The following is a 21,181-nucleotide window of genomic DNA, read 5'->3' as shown; positions in this document are numbered from 1 at the left end:
ACGTTTGAAATCTGGGGCCTTCCTAAAGACCATAAGTGGTTTATCAGTTAGAACAGGTCCAAGTAAGCCATCTTGCTTAAGGATGTACCAATCTTTCTGGATAATGCGCTTTAATCTGTCTGATTCCTGTGAGTAATCAGAGACGAAAAAGACCCTATTATTCAGTAAAAATATTTATCATCTATTTACCCATTTATGTAGCTCCATAATTTCCAACTTCTTAGTTTGCAATCCTCCTTTCATCTTTGATTATAAGCTCTTGTGACCAGATCCCTAATTTCTATTGCTGCTCCATTACTTGTAATTGTTATAAAGTGTTTTAATTGTTATAATGAGTAAGCAAAGTTACTCTGTACAGTGCTGTAGGTGACACTGGTACTTTACAAAACCTATAAGGAAATAATAATATAATTCATTTTTTTGTTTGAGGTTTCAGTGAAGAGATGGCATTATCTGCTGCTTCTTTAAAGAAACATTGTTTTCATTATTTTTTAGTCCTATTATTTGTAATGCTTTATTTTTGCATTAAATGTTTATAAATTCATTGTGAGAAATAAAAGGTAACTTTTAAAATCTTACCACATATTGTTGTCTCTGCGTGCAGGAACTGCACCAGTACTATGCAGGTCTGGAGCTCAGTAGAGAGCTCGGTGTACAGCTGGGGTGCGTCCTTCCGGGGGCAGGAAACTAGATTGAGAAGTTGCAGGCCTGAACTGGGACCAATTGGGGACAGAGAGAATGTGAATGACGCTCAAGGATAGCATAACTGAGGAGACCACAAGCTTCATGAAGAAATGAGGGAAGTTATGTTAAAATTTCATGAGAGTTGAGTTTTGCATAAAAACAGACCTTATTGCAGCGGTGTGAAGTTCCGGCAAATCAATATTCCATTTTTGCTTTTGTTTCCGCAGCTTTCCACAGAATGCCAGTGTGCGCCGTATTTCTAAGTTTGCATTTTGCAAAATGTGTAGTGTATGAACTTAGCTGGTGCGACGATGGCCCAATTCATTTTCCTATGTTGTGTGATCAGGGTAGCACTGGTAGCAACTAAATTTAAATTCCGATGACTAAACAGAATATTGCGAACAAATGTGAATTTAAATATTTTGTGGAACAGTTTTGAAAATTGTCCTGGTCTCTAACTGATTGTTACATAGCAAACTGACCCAATCTTCTGTTACACATGGTCGAAGAAGTGGTTAGTACCTACTAGCGGTTAGGTGTTTGATGTTTTCTTTCAAGCACTTTGATTTTGCTTTACCTCTACCCAGAATGAAAGCTAATTTATGTTGTCTGCATTACTTTGCAGAGACCTGTGTTTTGCATGTGTGTCTGTATATATATATATATATATATATATATATATATATATATGTGTGTGTATCTTAGAAATACTGTTCTGCATCAATATCATGTTTTGAGTTATGTCAAATAAAGCAGGCCACCACTTGGATAACATCACACTAAACTGTGCGTTCAGTATGGTTACATCCTGTTGTTTAGGGAAATGTTATAAAACTCTTCTACTTTCATAGCAGAAACGTGGATTTGTTTAAAACATAATAACTCCTAAGCACAGATTTAATTACTTGTTTCAGGGTTTGACATAAATAAGGCTGGGTGCATATCCAGCTATAGAAATAGTACCTGGAAGGGAGCCAGAAGCACACAAAAAAAGAAGATGATTGCTAGTAATTTATTGAACAGATCTGCTGTGACTGCATTTGTGTTCTGGCTACACGACAGCATGATACAGGATTAGGTGTAGAAGACTTACATTTACATATTGCTGCCTTGTCCTCCAGCACCATGGCATATCAATTCATCAGCATTTGCTAAAACATTTTATGTTCTGTAAATTAAAAATATATAACCTGATTACTATTTCACATCTTTGCTTTAACAACTTTCCCTATCACTCTAATATATAATGGTACATGCAAAATTGTGTTTCCTATTTTCACATTGTTTACTGCTTACTCTTATAGCCCAATTCTTCAAGTATGCACTCAATAAACAGTTCTCATTTTGGATGTGTTCTGTGATGGAAAAGACATGTAAAATTGTGGACTTCCCTGAATCTTTAAGTGAAAACAACTTATCACAACCCCTGCAGCATGCAAACTTAAGCAAATGCTGAAGGGTAGACAGAGGGAAGGGGGGCAGGCTCAAATGCAGAGGGGAGACAGAAGGGAGGGAGGGGGAGACTTACAGGCTGAGGGAAGACAAAAGGGAGGAAGGGGGGACTCACAGGCTGAGGGAAGACAGAAAGGAGGGGAAGACTTACAGGCTTAGGGAAGACAAAAGGGAGGGAGAGGGGACTTACAGGCTGAGGGGAGACAGAAGTGAGGGAGAGGGAGACTCACTGGCTGAGGGGAGACAGAAGTAGAGATGCTCAGGCTCAGTTCCCCGAGAACCAAACACTCCCAAACTTAGAAGATCCAAGTACCGAGCCGGCTCAGCTCGGTACTTTCGCGCCCTCGAAATTGAAAGCGAAGCAAAACGTCATTTTTACGTCATCAGATCTTGGATCTTGCGAGGTTTGGATTCTATAAGTACCGCCCTCCACGGCGATCCAGCCCCAGTTCACAGAGGGACACAGAAGGGGTAGCACAGTTCTTGGCAGTCTCTAGTGCAGTTGGGCAGCGTCATAGGTAGAATAGAAAGAGGAGGTAGCAGTGTTCTTCAAAGTCTCCAGTGACATTCAGGAGAGTTCCATTGCTAATTCTTATTGCTGAAATAGAAATAATAAGTCTGGCAGGCTTGGTCTTCTAAATATGCAGTCACATTGTACTGTGTTATATAGGTAAAACACAAAAAGGGGAGCTCCGTTGCTGATTGTACCACTTTTCGATTCTGACACTGGTGTGTGGCAATGTGTCCTAGATGTGCTAGGAACTGCTGTGTGTTTGAGTCATTGCTCTGTCACTTAGCATCCAGCAGGTCGCTGCAGTCTTTGTTTGAAAGTGTATGAAAATAATATTGTGACCTGTGAGGTGGTCAACATTGACTGCAATTGACTTGAAATTAGTGTTATTGAGGTTAATAATAATGTAGGGGGGGGAAAAAGCAAAATATGTTATTTTAGCCCCCAAAAAAATAGGGTTTTTGGAAAAAAATCGGGATCCAACCCAAAACACGCAAAGGGCGGTTTTGCCAAAACCAAAACACAAAGTTAATCCAGAACCAAAAACAAAACCAGAACACGGGGGTCAGTAAACATCTCTAGACAGAAGGAAGGCTTGGTGTCATAATAGGTGACACTGGTGTCCCCTTGGCCATTATATATCTACTATATGAATGCCTAGTGGCGTGTGTGAAAAAAAAAAAACAAGCTGCAGCGCCACCTGCTGGGCAGAGTTATACACTGACCTATATATTTCTTGAAGGAGAAGTGACAGTTGGGAGTGGTTGGTGATTGCCGGGGGTGACAGTGGGGAGTTTTTAACACCTTAAATAGCTTGATGAAGGATGTGGCGATGAAGATGAAGGATGAGGTGATGGAGAAAAATGATGAGGTGGTGACATGTGGACAAAACCACGTTAAAAAAGGGCACTTGCATCGGGAAGTAACACTCTTCCCCTGAGGAGGCCTGGGCTAGGCCCAAATGCATGACAAGAACCTTTTTAACACCTTAAGTAGCTTGATTTGACTAGAATGCATTAGAACCATGCACGGGTTAACTTGTATATATATATATATATATATATATATATATATATATATATATATATATATATATATATATATGATGTTATATACCTCCTCTGCTTTGTAGCAGTCCAGCATCTTAATTTTCTGTCTGATTTCAGTTGAATCACTATTAGGCATCTGACAGATTTTGGGGACACCTATGCTGTGATAATGGGCACGTGATGGTTGAGAGTAGCCACAACCCTCTGAGAAGTTAACAGGGTGATGGTTTTTATCCAACTCTGTAATTGTCTGCACCTGGATTTAAGGCCTAACAACTCAATCAAGTATTAATTAACTGGAAGGGTGCTCATACTGCTGTATAAGCTACATACAATGTTATTATTTCAATCAGTTAAATTCAGCAAATAAATTATACTTATTAAAATTTGCAAAACGATGATATGTGAATGTTTGTACCCTGCAGGGGTTGTGTAAACTTTTTCATTAAGTGATTAATTGAAAAATGTAATTTGACCAGGGGTGCCCAAACTTTTGTATTCTTATAGCAGAGTAATGAAAGGAAAAACATATTTAGTTATAATTAACACGATATCAATATGATATTAAAGGAGTACTGAGAGTGGCCTGAGACCGTATTCAGTTTCTCAAATTCAAGAATACAAAAGGGTCACAAAACCAAGTTGGAAGTATGTACTTCAGTTTATATAGAGGAACATACATTACAACCCATGACCTACATACACCTATCTGTAATATCGTGTCCAATACAGACTCATTTACGGGTGGCTAGTGTGCAAAAATAAAATTTTCTAGTAGATATTACCTAATACAGACCATCTTCCATGTGTGTAGTATACAGTACAGGCCCCTTTTATTATGAGTACAGCACAATATAATCCCTTTCCTGGCTAATATACTCAACAGACCTTGTGTTTGGTTGTTAATGGAGGTTCCTGGTGGCTGTTGTATGATATAGACCTCCTTCCTGATACCTATTGTGCAATACTGACCGACTTACTGGTTGCTCATGTACAGTATTAGACACTTCCTTTTTCCTAGTGGCTAGTGTATACTACTTAGCCCTTACCTAGTTGTTAGTACGCTGTTCCAGAAGCTGCGATCAGCCTTTGCTATTTGTAGTTAATAATGGTCCACTTTCTGTAGTACACTGACATTTTATTGCTAGCCGGTCAGAGTTCAGTGTAAGACAAGGAACGGAGTAGTATCAGCCATTAATATGTAAGTGTAGTAACAGTTATAGGATGCTGCAGCAGTGATATAGTGGGCATTGAGTAAAGGAAGAATTCTCATGTTTGAGAGGGTGAACAATTCCCTTTCACTTTACCCCATCACAACTTTACCGATTCCTCTCAATGCAGACGCTAGCTGAAAAATTCTTCCATGTCACACTATCCTTGCTTGTAGCGAACCATTTTGTACAAGTTGATCAGGTCAGTCTTTATGGTACAATATTTGGCTTAATAAAAACAGAAATATAATATAATTAGAACAGATATGGGAAGTCACACAGGTTACTGTGTATTACTGAGCTGGATAATTTACATGAAATATCTGACTTTTATATTTATCAAAATATGTCAATATTGCTCTCTAATCCACCTGCAGCAGATTTCCATGTCAGGTGTATGTGCTTCTCCAACTGAGCAGACAGTTTTGAGTGACAGGCTTGTAAACTTGTTCTGCAGAAATGTAATGTTGAGGATGGATTCATACACAGACGCAGGGCCAGTGATGTCACAACAGCTCAAATGGCTGAAATATCTGCCTTTTTACCTGTATCAAATCCCATTAGTACATGATAAAGGTGGTTTCCGATGTCTCTAATGAGAAGGTAATACTATTGACCTTTTCTATGTAACAGAGCTGCATTTGGAAGCCAGATTAACAATTGACTTTGTATATTATACCCGCGCATTATATACAACATTTTTAATGTTAGGGTCAGTGGTCCTTTCATTCCAATAATAAAACACCAAAATGGAGACTTTTCTGCAAACATTTATTCATGTACAATAGATACCAATATTCACTCCTTAAATCGCGTTTCGTTAAATAAATATAATATACAATTGTGATCATAGTGCCCCTTTACTGCTTTCAGTGCATGGCAGTACTAGTTCTAATATGTTTTACTAGAAAAGTTTCCAAAACAAAGCTAAAATAAACCAAGCCTTTATATCCATATCAATCTCTTGTACAAACACCAGCAAAACAATTCATTTTAAACAATCCTTTGTGGTCAGCAATCCCTTCTAAAGTTACCTCATAAAAAATGTCCTGGCAAAATAATATATATTTTAAAATACATTTTTAAAACAAATTCTAGGGAGGAAAAATAAATAATGTAGTGTTTTGTGTTTTTACCGGTATCCTGTGTTTGATTTATATTGTGATGGGCGCTCATGATGAGTGTAAAGTTTTCAAGCCAACTTTTTTCCGCTGGAAGATTCCTTCAATATCTGTTAAGATTTTTTATCTTCAACCATTTGTTTAATTCTTTGAAATGTTTTGAGTGCTGAACTTCACAAAGTGGTAAGATGTCCTGCCAAAAATAATATCAAACACATGTTGTGGTGCAATATTTCTTGGCAGAAGGATACAACTTGTATAATATATGATACATAGATAGGCAGTACTTTTTTTTTTATAGCTGCAGTTAAATTAATATATCTTTGTATAACTCATATAGTGTTTAAGTCTTACAAAAACATACTGGTTAAGGGGCTGGGAGTTTAGAAAAGTCATTGTGCTTGAACCACACACGGCGATTGCAGCCATCTTGTGTGCTATATCTAACATTGATTAGCCTATTATTTGACTAGGAGTCAGGTAAATCATTGACAGGCTTTGTATCTCAGTGTAAGGAATACAAAGCTAAACTAAATTAACAGCAGTTCTAAAAATGTACTTCTGTGATACCCCTAAATCCTTGTGAACTGACGGTTATTTTCTCATAAATACTAGAGATGTTCACTAACCCCCGTGTTTTGGTTTTGGTTTTGGATCTGGATTAATTTCGTTTTTGGTTTTGGCAAAACCGCCCTTGCATGTTTTGGTTTTGATTTTGGATCTGTATTTTTTAGAAAAAATAGCTAAAATATGCTAAAATCACATAATTTTGCTCTTTTTTTGTTCCTACATTATTATTAACCTCAATAACACTGACTTCCAGCCATTTCCAGTCAATGTTGACAACCTCACAGGTTAAAATACTATTTTCATCCACTCTCGGACAAAGACTGCAGCGAGCTGGCTGGATGCTAAGCGAAAGAGCAACGACACAAACACACAGCAGTTCATAGCACATCTAGGAAACATTACCACACAGCAATGGCAGAAAAGAAAAGTGGTGCAAGATGGAATTGTCCTTGGGCCCTCCCGCCCACCCTTATGTAAGATATTGAAAAGGACATGTACAGTTTAACAAACCAAGTACTCCATTGACAAGCATTGCCACTTTTGTGGCTGAAGTGCTTGGTTTGTTTGGGCCCCCGCAAAACAAGCTACCAATAGCTTAGCTGCCTTAAGCCTAACAGTGCTGTGAATGAACTCTACATTATTAAACCATGTCTGCTCGTGCTGCATCTTTAATCTGCTTCTCCTCTGTGGATACCGCCCTCTTTCCCTGAAGAACTGCCAACTTATGTAGACACAGGAATGAATATTACAACTGGAGTGGCATTAGATCTGCTTCAGATAGACTGTGACATGGAACAGGTGGGCAGCATGGAATCCGTCATGTTGGAAAACGGTGCATTGAACAGAGATTTAAGCCAATATATAGACGCAGTTGAGGAGACCGTACTTCAGTTAAAAGGGGACCCACCGGATGAGACACTGTGCTTAAGAAGAATAATACAGAGGAGGCCCTGAGGCAGGACGACAAATATGTCCAGTTTAAAGAACAGCTAAGAGACCTCAGCTTCAACTGGCGCAGGACTTACACAAACAACATTACCCTCATCAACATCCTCATTAGCGCCCTCGTCAGCTACCTACACAAATATCCACCTCATCCTGTTGCAATTCCAAAGTGGCATCCCCAATTGGTGTATCACCGGTTACACTTGGGCTGTACAGGCACACATCTGCAGAAATGCTGAAAGGGGCCTTCATTATGGGTACACTATCAGAAAGGTCAGGCTTACACATAGCACTCATGGATAGACTCTCCTCAGGGATTTGTGTCATTTCTGAGACTGAACATACATTTTCCTCTAATGCCTTGCTGTTTTCTTCCAGCTCTGCTTTTACACGTAAAAGTATTTGGACATAACTTTTGGAGTCAGAATGATAAGTTCTTGCTTGGTACTGACTGACCTTACAAGAAGATGCTTCAGTGATAGTTGCAGAACTAGCACTCATAGAGAAAGGCGAAGGCCTCTTTTTTTCCTTGCCACTGCGTGTGTAGAATGGCATGTTGGCAATTTTATTTTTTTCTGCAGATGACTTTGCCTGAATTACAGGTTTTTTTTGGTTTACCAAGGTTAAAGGTGTTTTTTTACATTTTTGTTTCCCTGACTTAAAAACACTATGCACTTTAACATAGGCTTTAGCAGATGACGTAGAGGGATTACTATCATCATGACTGGTGCCAGCAGCTGCTTGGTGCTCCTGGTCTTCTGTGTACTGCTGTGAATCCATTTTGATAACACAGTAAAATGTGACTGCAGATTTTGGAGAACACTGCCAGCCGGATTTCAACAATGACAATTAGCAATGGAGCTCTCTTGCTTGTGTGTTAGCTATATAACACAGTACAATGTGACTGCAGATTTAGAACAAGACTGCCAGCCCTATTATTTCTATTTCAGCAATGACAATTAGCAATGGAGCAATGGATATTTCCTGTTTCTGTGTGAGCTATAACTCAGTAGAATGTCACTGGAGACTTTGAAGAACACTGCTACCCGTCCTCTTTCTTTTCTAGCTATGATGCTGCCCAACTGCACAAGAGACTACTAGGAACCATGCTACCTCTTCTGTCTCTCTCTGTGAAATGTCGCAGGGTCGCCGTGGAGGGCAGTACTTATAGCATCCAAAACTCGTGATATCTGACGATGTAACAATGGCGTTTTGCCTCGTTTTCAATTCTGAGGGTGCACAAAAGTACTGAGGCGGCTCGGCTCGGTACTCAGATCTGCTAAGTTCGGGTGGGCATCTCTAATAAATACTGGTTATGCCCACAAAATGTCTGCCCAGACTGGATTTAGGTACATTGGGAAAACATAGCCAGAAAGAAAGAGCCTGATTATCCAATAGGCTGACTAGGCTGCAGCCTAGGGTCCAAGGCTTGTTTGGGTGGGCAGAACATTTTTGTGGATGCAAAATTGTGGCAGGGAGTATAAACTAAAATTAACTATAAGTGAATAGTTGATTTCCAAAGTAAAAAAGAAAACATGAAAGAAACATAGTAAGATTTAATCTTAACGTATTCATATGGCAAAGGCTGAAGACAATAAGTAATTTTTGAGCAGGAGTTTGAGGACAAGCGAGGCGATACATGCATGCCAATAGGTGCAGGCTTGAGAGCAGCCCCCCCCCATACATGTTTCAACCCCTGTAGCCCTCGTTCATGCCTCTGTTTTGCTATACAGTTTTGATTTTAATGAAAAAGAGTGACAACGTTTGCCGTGGAGCTAAGTTGCGAGAGCACGGCAATGTAATGGTTAGAGGTGTTTTGGGTGCAGCGCTGGTGACACGTGCGGCCGCGTCACTGAGAGGGCATTCCTACACAATGCCGCATCATCAGTGAGGGGTGGCCAGTGGTGCGGCACAAAGGCACCAGCACAAGGGGATAGAGAGGTCAGGCTGCTAAGATGGCAGCTCTCTCTCTGGCTTCCGTCTAGAGAGAGAACCCCAATCTTAGCCGGGTTCCGGGACGGAGGAGGGTGGTCCCTAGTCCCCGGCCAGTTGGGGTGGGTATGGCGCATGCCTAGGCCACACCTTAAAAGCCACTGTAGGGGAAAGAGAGCCCCACTTGATTTAATAGCCCAGAGGCAGATTGAGGCTCTAACACAAGGGAGAGTTTCATATACAGCAGTACGGTTCGAATCTGCAGTCAGGGGGGTGCTGTGAGACATTGGTAGACTAACAGTCTGTATTGGAAGAATCCCTGATAACTGGGATGTGTTACCCCAAAAAATCTGGAAGTGTTCCCCCAAATAGTTTTTATCAGCATCAGCAGAAGGATGAAGGGAGAAGGGCGGATGCTGGATAGTGGGGAATTACTCCGTACAGTCACAGTAGGAGCCCTCTTGGAAAGTACCTCTATACCGTGAGGGGGGAGTACACTTCTTCAAGGCAGTGTGGCTCAAGCTGTAAAGGAGCATCCCTGAAGAAGGGGATGATGTGCATGAGAGTAGTGCAAGAACCTCTGGACCCTGCCTACCATCTGACTGTCTAAATGATGCTGTGTAATAACTGTACCTACAACATCGGGTATGTGAACTGCCAGAATTATTATAGTCCTGCTAAGTGTGTGCTGGAGGAATTGGAGTTCATAGAGAAAGTTTGTCTGCAACCGTTGATTATTGTGCTGGAGGAAGAGGAGTGTAAATAAAGTTTGATTCTGTTTTGAAAGACGAGTTTGTTTTTACCTATTGTGTATTAGCCTAGTGTGGGAGAAGAGGGGGCATTATGAGTATATTAGCTTAGCAGATCCTGAACCCTTAATCAGGCCCTTAAGCCAGACAACTGTAACCGGGTATCACTGAAGCTTTTATACAAGTTACAGGGATCACAATTATTAAAAAATAGACAAATTTCTTGATAATATGTTAGCTTTATTACAGATATTATTTCAAAATGGAATTATGTTTCAATGCACAACGCTATGATATAGGTATTGTAAACACAATAGAAACTCTGTGCAATACTGCAAACCTTTAATCACTTGAATATGAATCATTTGTGTGCATTGGTCATTGTTTTTCAGTTTCTGTTTTTTTGTGTTGTTTTTTTTTTTCAATTAATTCTGCCCCATTTAAGAAAGTGAAATAGGAGGCATCCTCGGTCTCTCACTCATTTCTGTTCGCGTTAATTGCTGGATGATTGTGACACCACACTTTCACCAGTTAGGTATGTAATGTAAAGTTCATACTTGCCAACTCTCCCGGAATGTCCGGGAGACTCCTGCATTTTGCGAGAGTCTCCCGGACGAGTGTGGCAATCTCCCGAATTCTGCCCACTTCACTAGGAAGTGCCCCACTTTCTAGTGAAGTGGGCAGAAGTAGCTCCCAAACGCCGCGTTTGGCCCCGCAATGATGCACATTTTGGAGCCCCGCCCCCGTCACGCCCACCTCCCATGACAGGCTCCCGGAAACCAACTATTCAAAGTTGGTAAGTATGGTAAAGTTTAGATGCTCAGTTTATTACCCATTAACTTTCCACTTCAAACTTGACTAAATAGGACTGAGCTGAAATAATTTGTGCTGCTGTTTACGTTCTAATGTTCTGGTTTCAGGTTGTTTTAGCTCTACCCACTTCATCCCCTTCTTCACTGTATGTCCCTGGTATTGACAAGGATTGTCGTAACTACATAAAGGACCATAAATAGGCCTTTGAACCATTGGTGTATGGAGATTTACCTGCTCTTCCTTAGCCTTTAACATTTACAATGTTTTACAGGTTTTTGTGCATAATAAAAAAGTTTTCTTCTAGATTAAACTATCAAAAGTCATATATTGTAAAAGACTATACTTTACTTGTGTAACATTGCTAGACAAATGAGCTGAATATTATACTTTTCAAACCAGTAACAAACTTTCTCCTTAGTATTCTGTGTACAGAGAGCAAAATAATCCTCCATTTATTTGCTGTATTTCTGCTATTTATAGAATGTCTTTAGGTTAGTTGCAGATTGTAACATTTAGCCAAAACTTTATGTGCGTCTTGAGACTTATTAAGCCTATTTATCTTCAACTCAAAGTTCTCTGAAGCATCAAATTAAATACTACTTGTTGTTCGTATCTTTAATTAAACATAAAGTATCCCTGCAAGGCTATTTTTAATGCAACTAATAAAAGAGAGATACCCCGCAACGCCCGAGATATTCAGTCATTATAAAAATTTGCATCACGATTAATAAGAAACAAGTGTTATTTTAACATGATGTTAACAAATGTGGGGTTTATTTCTATTTTAGGTGGACTGTGTATAAATCGGTATAATTGGCACCATGTTTTGATAACAGCCAAAGAGATCTTTGTTGCAGTATTTTGATCAGGCTATATTTCTTAAGTTTAAATTTTGCTTATGATTTTTAAGAGGGAAAACACTGCGTGACATGACAAACCTTCCCAGCTGACCCGTGGCATGTCCAAGCACACCAACAAAATGAGAATAAGGAGATACAGACCAGGAAAGATATAAAATCTAGTTATAGTGGTTCACTGTTGTCTTTATTTACGTGTTCCTTGTGTCAGCAGTGCTAATAGGATCCATCATTCTACTGATAACTTAAATGATCAGTCTGGATCTGAATGCACGCTGCGCTGATATATTTTCTGTAATGCAGGGCTCAGGGGCAAGCTTTGGATTTCTAGGGGGAGGGGGTGCCCTGCCACCTTGCCAGAGTGGGCATGATCAGCATGCAAGGACTGTCATTGTAGACAGTGCTAGGATACTCTCCAACCGAAACATTAAATTATTAGTATTCACATATAAAAAATATTCTACCTACCCAAACTCCGCCCACATTCTATTAATAGCCCACAAACCATGCCAACATTAAATTAATAGTGCCCTCACCTCATTTTAAATGAATAGGCCCTACCATAACTGCACTATTCAACTAAATGATCCCCACCATCCAAAAAATAGCCCCCACCGTCACCCCACCAATAAATTAAAAGCTCCTACAAATCATGAAATTATTAGCCCCCATTCTCACCCAACCATTAAATTAATAACTCATGCCCCCACCCACATTACATTAAAAGCTCCTTCCCACCCACCTCCACACTTACTTCCATTATAACCCTGATTTCCCCACACTTACCTTCTTTCATCCCATGCTTTATCCTGTTGCCTACCCACACATATCAGCAGGGCAGAGGGGAGGAACAAACCAGGACAATCCGCAGGCGCTTGCTGTCAATAATAGATGTATATTTCATTATTTAATGCTATGTGCATTTTCTTGCTGTAGAAATTGGTAACTTATAGATGTATATGTCACTGGTAGATAAAGTATTGTGTGATGTGATTTGTATGTATATTTGTTATCTTGGTGTACACTAACCAGGTTTGCGTCAGTTTGTGTAGTAAGGGAGGAGAAGGGCGTCATTTCAGTTTTCACCTCCGGTTTGGTATACCCTTGCTGCTGGGTTTTCACCATGAGAATTGTTTGACAGCAAGACCTAAACTTAGAATTATGCAATTTAAAAAATCTAAACTGTACCATATGCAGCTATTTGACATTTTACCTAGAATGCCATAAATTTTATGCAGTCTATGGGGGTAATTCAGTTAGCCACGATGTGCTGCCGGACATCACCTCAATATACAGAATCTAGGCTCATTTACTACTCGCATCACTATGGGACACGAGGAAAAATGAGCAGAGATGTGAGTAAAAGTTCTGCCACGATGTGCCTCTGCGGACTGCTCCGAAGACACATCGCGGCACCTCTTGCTGAATTGAATTTTCCCTTATGTATACTACTATTGCTCTTTATAATAATAATGTATGATGTCTTTTTATATATGGAACACTAGCATTTTAAAATAGCGGCCAGATCGAGCTTCTGTGCTCCACAGTACTAGCTGCACCAAACTATCATAGTAACACTAAGGAGTGGGTGGAATTGGCGACATGCACCCTCGTTAGTCTAAAAGATAAACTCTATCTTTTATTGCCTTATTTAGAAAAGTTTTCATCTTAAAATATCATTAATGTTACACTATATTTCTGCAATTACAATAATAGATTTTCAAGGGCTTATAGTGTTTATTGGGGAAAAAGTAAATGTGAGCATTGCCATATTTACCTTCTGTTTTCATGTCATTGTATGCTAGTTATTGGTATCATGAGCCCCACGCTGCTTAATATGTTGGTGCTTTATAAATACATTTTTACCTGTGAATCGGTAAAGAAAATAGGTAGCTATGTGCTATTTGTGTATTTGTCTTCTGATAATGTTTCAACAACAGAATATCATGGAGTGCTAGTGGTCACAGTGTGTGTATAATGTGTGTATAATGTGGAATGCCATAACACCACTTCTTCTACTGCCTTCACTGTAAAACTAGAAAATTTCCATTTTTCATACCACCATTGCTAAATTTCCATACTGCCACGTCTAAATTGCCCACTGGCAGTGCTGTTCATAGCAGAGCAAGAGAATAACCAAAGTCTGGATTTCGGAACTGCCCCAGTAAAGGTGTTTTATGTAAACTTTGGCATTTAGAAATTCACATTGTTAAAAACTTTAAAGTCCCACCTTTTATCACCTAAGGAACGCCCCCCTTCCTTTTTTCCCCTAAACCACTGCTCGGTTTTGCCTTATTTTACCACTTCTATGCTGCATAATGTATTTATTATGTTGGTAAAAATGTTCATAGAAGTGCGCTTGGAAAATGTAAAAGGCATCTCATTAAAAGTATAGTTTGAGATCTGGTTTATACCACATATGTGGACATGTAAAAGAGAACAAAATTCTGTGCTGCGCAGGGCCGGATTTACCACTATGCAACCTAGGCAATTGCCTAGGGCCCAGCCTCCCAGGGCCAGTAGTGAGACCACCCTTTTAAAAATGGGCCGCTACTTATGGGCTAGTTCTATATGATTGCCCCCCCGGGCTAAAGTCTGCCAGCCAGCCCCTGAATAGGGGTATATGTTATGCTAAAAAACTATAGTGCTATGGATTTTTTCAGGGAGGGGCCCTCAAACCAGTATCTTGCCTAGAGCCCCATGAGGTCTAAATCTGGCTCTGGTGCTGCGCCCCTAAAAGGGCCTTTTTACCTTTCGAATGTCAATTAAATAATTTCATCCTTGAAAATGCAATCTCATGTTTGCTTGTGGGTGCATCACTCAGAAACATTCTTGATCCATGCAACTCCTCCCATCAGAAGATGTCAAATCTTGCACCCCCATATATAGTGGCCCAGATGGTTGCCATCTTGGTCTACAATTCATTGTACTTCTCATATACACTGGCAAACACAAAGCAATAGGGCAGTTGTGCTCTTTTATAAATGGCCCTTTCTTTTTGTGGATCTGTAATTTGTCATAATTTGTCTTAACCCTATTCCAGAAAACCGGTTCCTTTGGTGAACACCACAAACTATGCAATTAGTGAAGAATATTGAAATCCACTTCTTCTGTCAAATCATTTCCTGTTCCACATCATCGAAAATTGACCATGTGACATCTCAAAAAACAGAAATGTCAATTCTATAAAAAAAAATAGGCAGCTGCCATTTTATTAGTCAAGTGTTTAAGATTTGCACCTCTCTGCTTCCAAGAGTGTTGTGAATACTACAATTAACTGCTGACTTAACTTTATAAGCATTTACCTCAGCGTCTATATTAACTATCGCTGACATTACAAAATGATTTCTTTCTGCTCGCTTGACAGCTGTACAGTAACAGTGTTTCAGAATAAACATTACTATAGGCTTTTATGTGTTTCTTAATAACAGCCTGGCAGCTGTTATTAGATATTATGCTGCTCTGACTATATTGTTTAATTAGCACATGTGTCATCTGTGTAATACATTATACATATTGTTGTTCTTTAGATGTTGTATTTACTGTATTAACGTTTGATTGCTACTAAAAAGGAGCCCAGAGCAATAATGTATATATGATGTTCATTACCTTGTCATTTCTCATTACTACCTATCCAGGAATAAAGAATTAAGAGCTATTTCAATATAGATTGGAATTAGGCAAATCTGTGACTCCACAAGCAGTATAGGATTTGTAGGGCATACTGGAACTTGTAGTTCCAAAAGCGGCATAGGGTTTGTAGGACATACTGGAACTTGTAGTTCCACAAGCGGCATAGGGTTTGTAGGACATACTGGAACTTGTAGTTCCACAAGCGGCATAGGGTTTGTAGGACATACTGGAACTTGTAGTTCCACAAGCGGCATAGGGTTTGTAGGACATACTGGGACTTGTAGTTTCACAAGAGCTGGAAAGCCACAGGTTGCCTACCTTTGAGGCAGACCTGGACTTATGAAAATACCACTTAGGCCATGACCTATGGCAGTAGAATTTTAGGGCCCCATTTTTCATAATTGTACCACAATGTATACAGAGAGAAAATGATAGAGGTTAGGTCCTTGGGGTTCTGTGGGGATTAGTGCAGGAGGTGTGGCAGCAAGAGTGGCCTAGGACAGTCAGAAAGTTAAATCTAGGCCTAGTCTGAGTTGGAGACTGGTGGAGTCAGCGGCTAGAAGGGCAGGATAGGATAACCTCAGTTCTCCACCATTGTGGGAGAGTAGACAACTATATTGTCTCTAATGTAGTGGCTGGATGGGGGGGCTGGGAGCTTTATTTCCTAAACAGCTGGAGAGCTACAGGTTGTCGACCTCTGATTTTTAGCCTGGCAGGACATACTGGGACTTTTAGTTCCACATTAACCAGACAGCCACAAGTTGCCTAAGACCAGTTTAGGTTTTAATTAGCTCCGATTCTCTCTGTCGCCACACTTGAAATGCCTGGTTTATATTTGTCTTCCTTTAATTACAAGGTTATACCTTGCAAGTTCAACCAAACAAGATCATTAAAGACAGTGTGAAGAATTAGGGAGGTATAATTGAATGCAGTAATTTCCAGCATGAAATATGGACACCCCATCTGTAACATCTGCTGCAGAGTTTGCCACTCCCACTCTTTCAGTTCACTTAGGTGACCTAAATAAGTAAATGAAAGAACATTTTTTGTACACTAGACCTCATATCCTTCAAAGAGGCTTAACAGCAAGTATTTACACTAAAGCAGGACAAACATCCTGCGCTGTAAATGTAAATATAGTTTAAGTTTAACTATACAATTATGCATGCTTTGTTGTATCAGCATAACATTTGGATTCTGCTTTAATCATGGTCTGAAAATGCACCATTCATTATATATCCCATATATTGTACATCAGTTATCATTTGCTTTATTTTTCCTACTTATATTTTTCTTTCAATAATATTTTTTAGGATTTCCAAATGAGCCAGCAGCTAATATAGCCCTGAAAACCGCCAAAGAATGGCTGAAGGTGAATCGAGAGGTAGGCAAAAAGAATTTCTGTGCAAACCTTTCATTTGTCGTGCGAACAGTGTTAATTTGTTCATCAGATGAATATTATACAGTACTTGCTATCTGTATACCTTTTCTTTAGCAGATGAAAATACAGCAAAATAATGTACCTGTAAAACATACCGTTTGTCATTCGCTGCACATCTTTATATTACATGTACAGGAAACGGCTCTTGCCTTTACTCTATGTAGTAAACTATGTATACAATGTAATGCTTTATTCTGTTGATGCACATTGATATAATCTGCATTGCCTTCTCCTAGATGTAAAGTCCAAATAGATATGTAGTATCAAACATGTTCTAGTGTTTATTAAAATATTGCTGAATGTGATTGCAGAGGATTTACATATTCATCATCATCATCATTTATTTATATAGCGCCACTAATTCCGCAGCGCTGTACAGAGAACTCATTCACATCAGTCCCTGCCCCATTGGAGCTTACAGTCTAAATTCCCTAATATAGACACACACTCACAGACAGACAGAGAGGGACAGACTAGGGTCAATTTTGATAGCAGCCAATTAACCTACCAGTATGTTTTTGGAGTGTGGGAGGAAACCGGAGCACCCGGAGGAAACCCACGCGAACACAGGGATAACATACAAACTCCACACAGATAAGGCCATGGTCGGGAAATGAACTCACGACCCCAGTGCTGTGAGGCAGAAGTGCTAACCACTACACCACTGTGCTGCACATATTGACAGTTAATCAACTGTACAGGGTCTTATAAGTTTATATTTGATTATTATTCATACTTGTCCACTTTCCTGGTATTTCCGGGAGACTACCGTATTCCAGGTCAGTATCCCGGACTTTCGGGAGAGCAAGCTCTTCTCCCATATCCTGCCCAATTCCTAGTGAAGGGGTGGGATGGTGACGTCATTTTGGCTTCTCCCCCTGCAGCAAAATAAAGTGGTTGTGGCATTTTGTTGTGGGGCCGGGGCCAAATGACGCAATTCTCAAAGCCCTGCCCCCCTCCGCACTTCAACTCCACTCCTGGGTCTCCCAGTGGAGAGAAGAAAGAAGTTGTCAATATTATTATTGTGATTATTATTTTTATTGCATTTTCAATTGTTCTCATTTCCAGTTCTTAATGAACATAATGTGACCATGATTTACAGTAGATGCCTAGTTAGTAAAAGTGGCTCAGTAAGATGGGCATTAAGCGAGACTTCCACTTTTTTCCTCCAACTAGTAGAATGCAGATCCAGGACTCCTGCAGTTTGACAGACACTGACCATCACTGATGCTGCAATACGCTCACCCCTGTGCCTTGCCCTGGCACCACACTCCTGCACCTAATACCTGTCTCGGGCTAACACCTGTAACAAATTTGAAAATAAAGTTTGTAAAATGTACGATTTTCAGTAAACCTGATTGGACAGCTGCAGTGGTTTATTTACTCTGCTTCATTGATCACTTTACAATGCGCTGTGGCATGTTTAATAGGTTCATTGATGATTGTATAATGCAGGCAGACTGCAGGTGCAGCTCCAGAAAGGTTAAATGTCTCCCATGTGATTCTATTTGTTAGGGAGGAATTTTTATTTACAAGAAATAAAGAAAACTGGGGTGAGGTGTTAGTGACCACTATAATCCCCTGTGGTTATTTACTAACTAACTGTTCAAAGGTTCAACAGCCAATAACTTAAGACAACTTGTCCTAAACAGATAAAAACTAATAACTGATGATGACTTAGGTTTAGGTGAGGTTTAGCATAAACTTGCATTTTTTTTGCAATGATACCAAGTAATCTAAGTGCAATCTAAAAATTTACATTCGCTTATATATATATATATATATGTTTGTGTATCTGTGTGTTTATATATATATATATATATATATATATATATATATATATATGTATATATAACATTACTTGTACTGAACAGGGTGGTCTGAATCTGCTTCTAATTTATACCTTTCTTGTATGTTGAATGTTAATGGAAATTGACTTCTGATATAGAGGGTATTAGAAATAAAGCACCAGAAGAAAGGAAAGCAACTTACTCTACAACATATTGTCCTATTCTTCAAGGCGAACTAATCTAGAAATCGTGAAAAGAGAAAAATGTAGATCCTTGTATATAAAAGAAGAAGAATCACTATAATAAGTCATTTTTAAAAAGTGTTGACTTAGTAGTTTTAAAAAGTATTCTCTCTCAATACCGCATTCCTGCATATATGTTATATATATATATATATATATATATATATATATATATATATATATATATACGTCCATGCGTCGGGGCTCAGATGTTGTTTACAGCCACAGTATTCCACAACTTATTTTTGCTGTCAATTCCCTGCTGTATTCTTGCTCCATGATGCAGATCATGGTGATTGATCCAACTCTGAAACAAACCTCCATTGCTCTCTGCGGATCAGGGAAACCTTTGATGTCCGCCTCATACTTTCAATAATTTTCTTTGTTTAGAGGAAACTTGACTTTGAAGGTCCCTGTGATTTTTTGGATATACTTTATTTTACAGTATTGACCTGTTGATGGCAGACTATGACAATAAGTTGGGTAATGCAGAATATTCAAGGTTGCAGCCCTTAGTGGGCCTAAAGCCGGGTGACAAAGAGCAACTTGTTGACCAATTTTTTGGGGGGATTTTTGAGATTCAATTGGAAAAATTAATCTTTTGATCAAGATGGCTGGTAAATGTGGTTAGCCAAGAACTGAATATAGCACATTTGCTGTCATCTGCCAACCATAAAGAGTTGTGGCTACAAAGGTCTAAATATAAAAGTACTTTTAGTCTACAGAAACAATTTAGGACTAATAGGAGACATTGTAACATGCACTATACCAATTAAAGAAAGACCCCATAAATTTAGTTGGCTAAAATACTGTAAATGTTGCTTGGGCTGTGTTTTCTAATATTTCTATTTATTTCATTGTATTTTACTGTTATATACTGTGTTTGTTTTTTCCTATTTAATGTAATGTGATATAACCATGTACTGGATGAGATTTATGTGCAAAGTTACTGATTACTATGATTGCTTTGAGGGAATGTTCTGTATCTTGTTGATTGATTGCAGATTCTTTCTATTCTCATCTATGCTATTATGCTGCGGTGTATGATTTTACAACTAGTTGAGCACAAAATGCACTTTCCCTCTGTGTCTGGATAATTTGTCTTTTTAATGAATTCAAAGTAACTTTTAGTGTTTTGTACTAGTTTTACTGAGTTTATATTCAGAAATTGTCTGGGCCTCCATGCACTATAAAGTGCAGATGACCAATCAGAATGCTCCTACAAGGTCATGTGCTCATAGCCTGACTCGCCGCAGTGCGATCACCCGATTGCACTGCACTACTCATTCAGCTGCTTTGAGGTTTCCATGGCAACCGGTCTGCACCCAACGCTCAAGACAATCAATTAACAATGTGCCAATACACGTGCCTAATCAAACTCCACTGTATGTTCTACTAATTCCTGAACTAAAGAAACAAACTATGACCTCACGCATGGTTATGGGGGGTCTTTATTTTGACTCAACTTCCCACCACACTGGGTCAGTTCTATTACAACAACAATCTTATTTTGATGTCGTATAGCGGAAAACAGGGCTGAACAATGACCCCCCCACAACCCCCCATAGCCACATGTATCTAAAATGGTCTTAAACATTAAATTTAATATTATACAAGCCTACTTTATTAAAAAATCTTATTACCTTAAACATCTTTTTAAGTTTTCTTATTATTACAGTTTTGAAATTGCTGGGTATATATAAAGTGAATCTAAGCCTGGTGAAAATGGATAGGTAAAATTACAATTGTTAGCAAAACAAAGTTGGCTTTGCACTACAGTAGGCCTGCTATAGCTTAGTGGAGAATAAAACAGAAAGCGGTGTGTGAATACTGTGATACTATGTGCGTGGGTCTCTCTCTGAAATATACTGAATGGCGAATACAAGAATCACCTCTTCTATTTCGGAGTCTAATTAAACCGATGATATAGCCTTTTAGAAAAGCAGCAGCAGGCTTACTTTCATTGTAATTCACGGGGAAAAGGTGTCTTTTCAACGTTTGCAAAATGCAATTTATTACTTAGCTCGAGTCAATCTTGGTCCCTTAAGCCCAACTCCAGTCATCATCCCAACAGACAAGCTATTTTACAAAGCAGATAAGAAAGTTACCGTAGGGACATCGATGTACCTTTGTGATGGCTGGTTGTTATTAAACAGTGAGGAAGATAAAAAGACACACAGG

The 21,181-nt window shown here is 39.2% G+C and overlaps 1 protein-coding gene across 2 annotated transcripts in view; it reads left to right on the top strand.

Moving 5' to 3' along the window:
• MACROD2 (mono-ADP ribosylhydrolase 2) overlaps positions 1-21,181 on the top strand; it is a 1,475,276-nt gene that overhangs the window by 1,163,951 nt on the left and 290,144 nt on the right. For both annotated transcript variants that reach the window (XM_075203945.1, XM_075203944.1), the window contains exon 8: positions 16,841-16,911. In XM_075203945.1, the coding sequence (XP_075060046.1) occupies positions 16,841-16,911 (71 nt within the window). The remainder of the gene's footprint in view (positions 1-16,840; positions 16,912-21,181) is intronic.

Source organism: Mixophyes fleayi, chromosome 3 (genome assembly GCF_038048845.1).
Source record: "Mixophyes fleayi isolate aMixFle1 chromosome 3, aMixFle1.hap1, whole genome shotgun sequence".
NCBI classification, from domain to species: domain Eukaryota; kingdom Metazoa; phylum Chordata; class Amphibia; order Anura; family Limnodynastidae; genus Mixophyes; species Mixophyes fleayi.
Note: the sequence above shows the minus strand (reverse complement) of the source record. Positions and strands in the feature narration are given on the sequence as shown.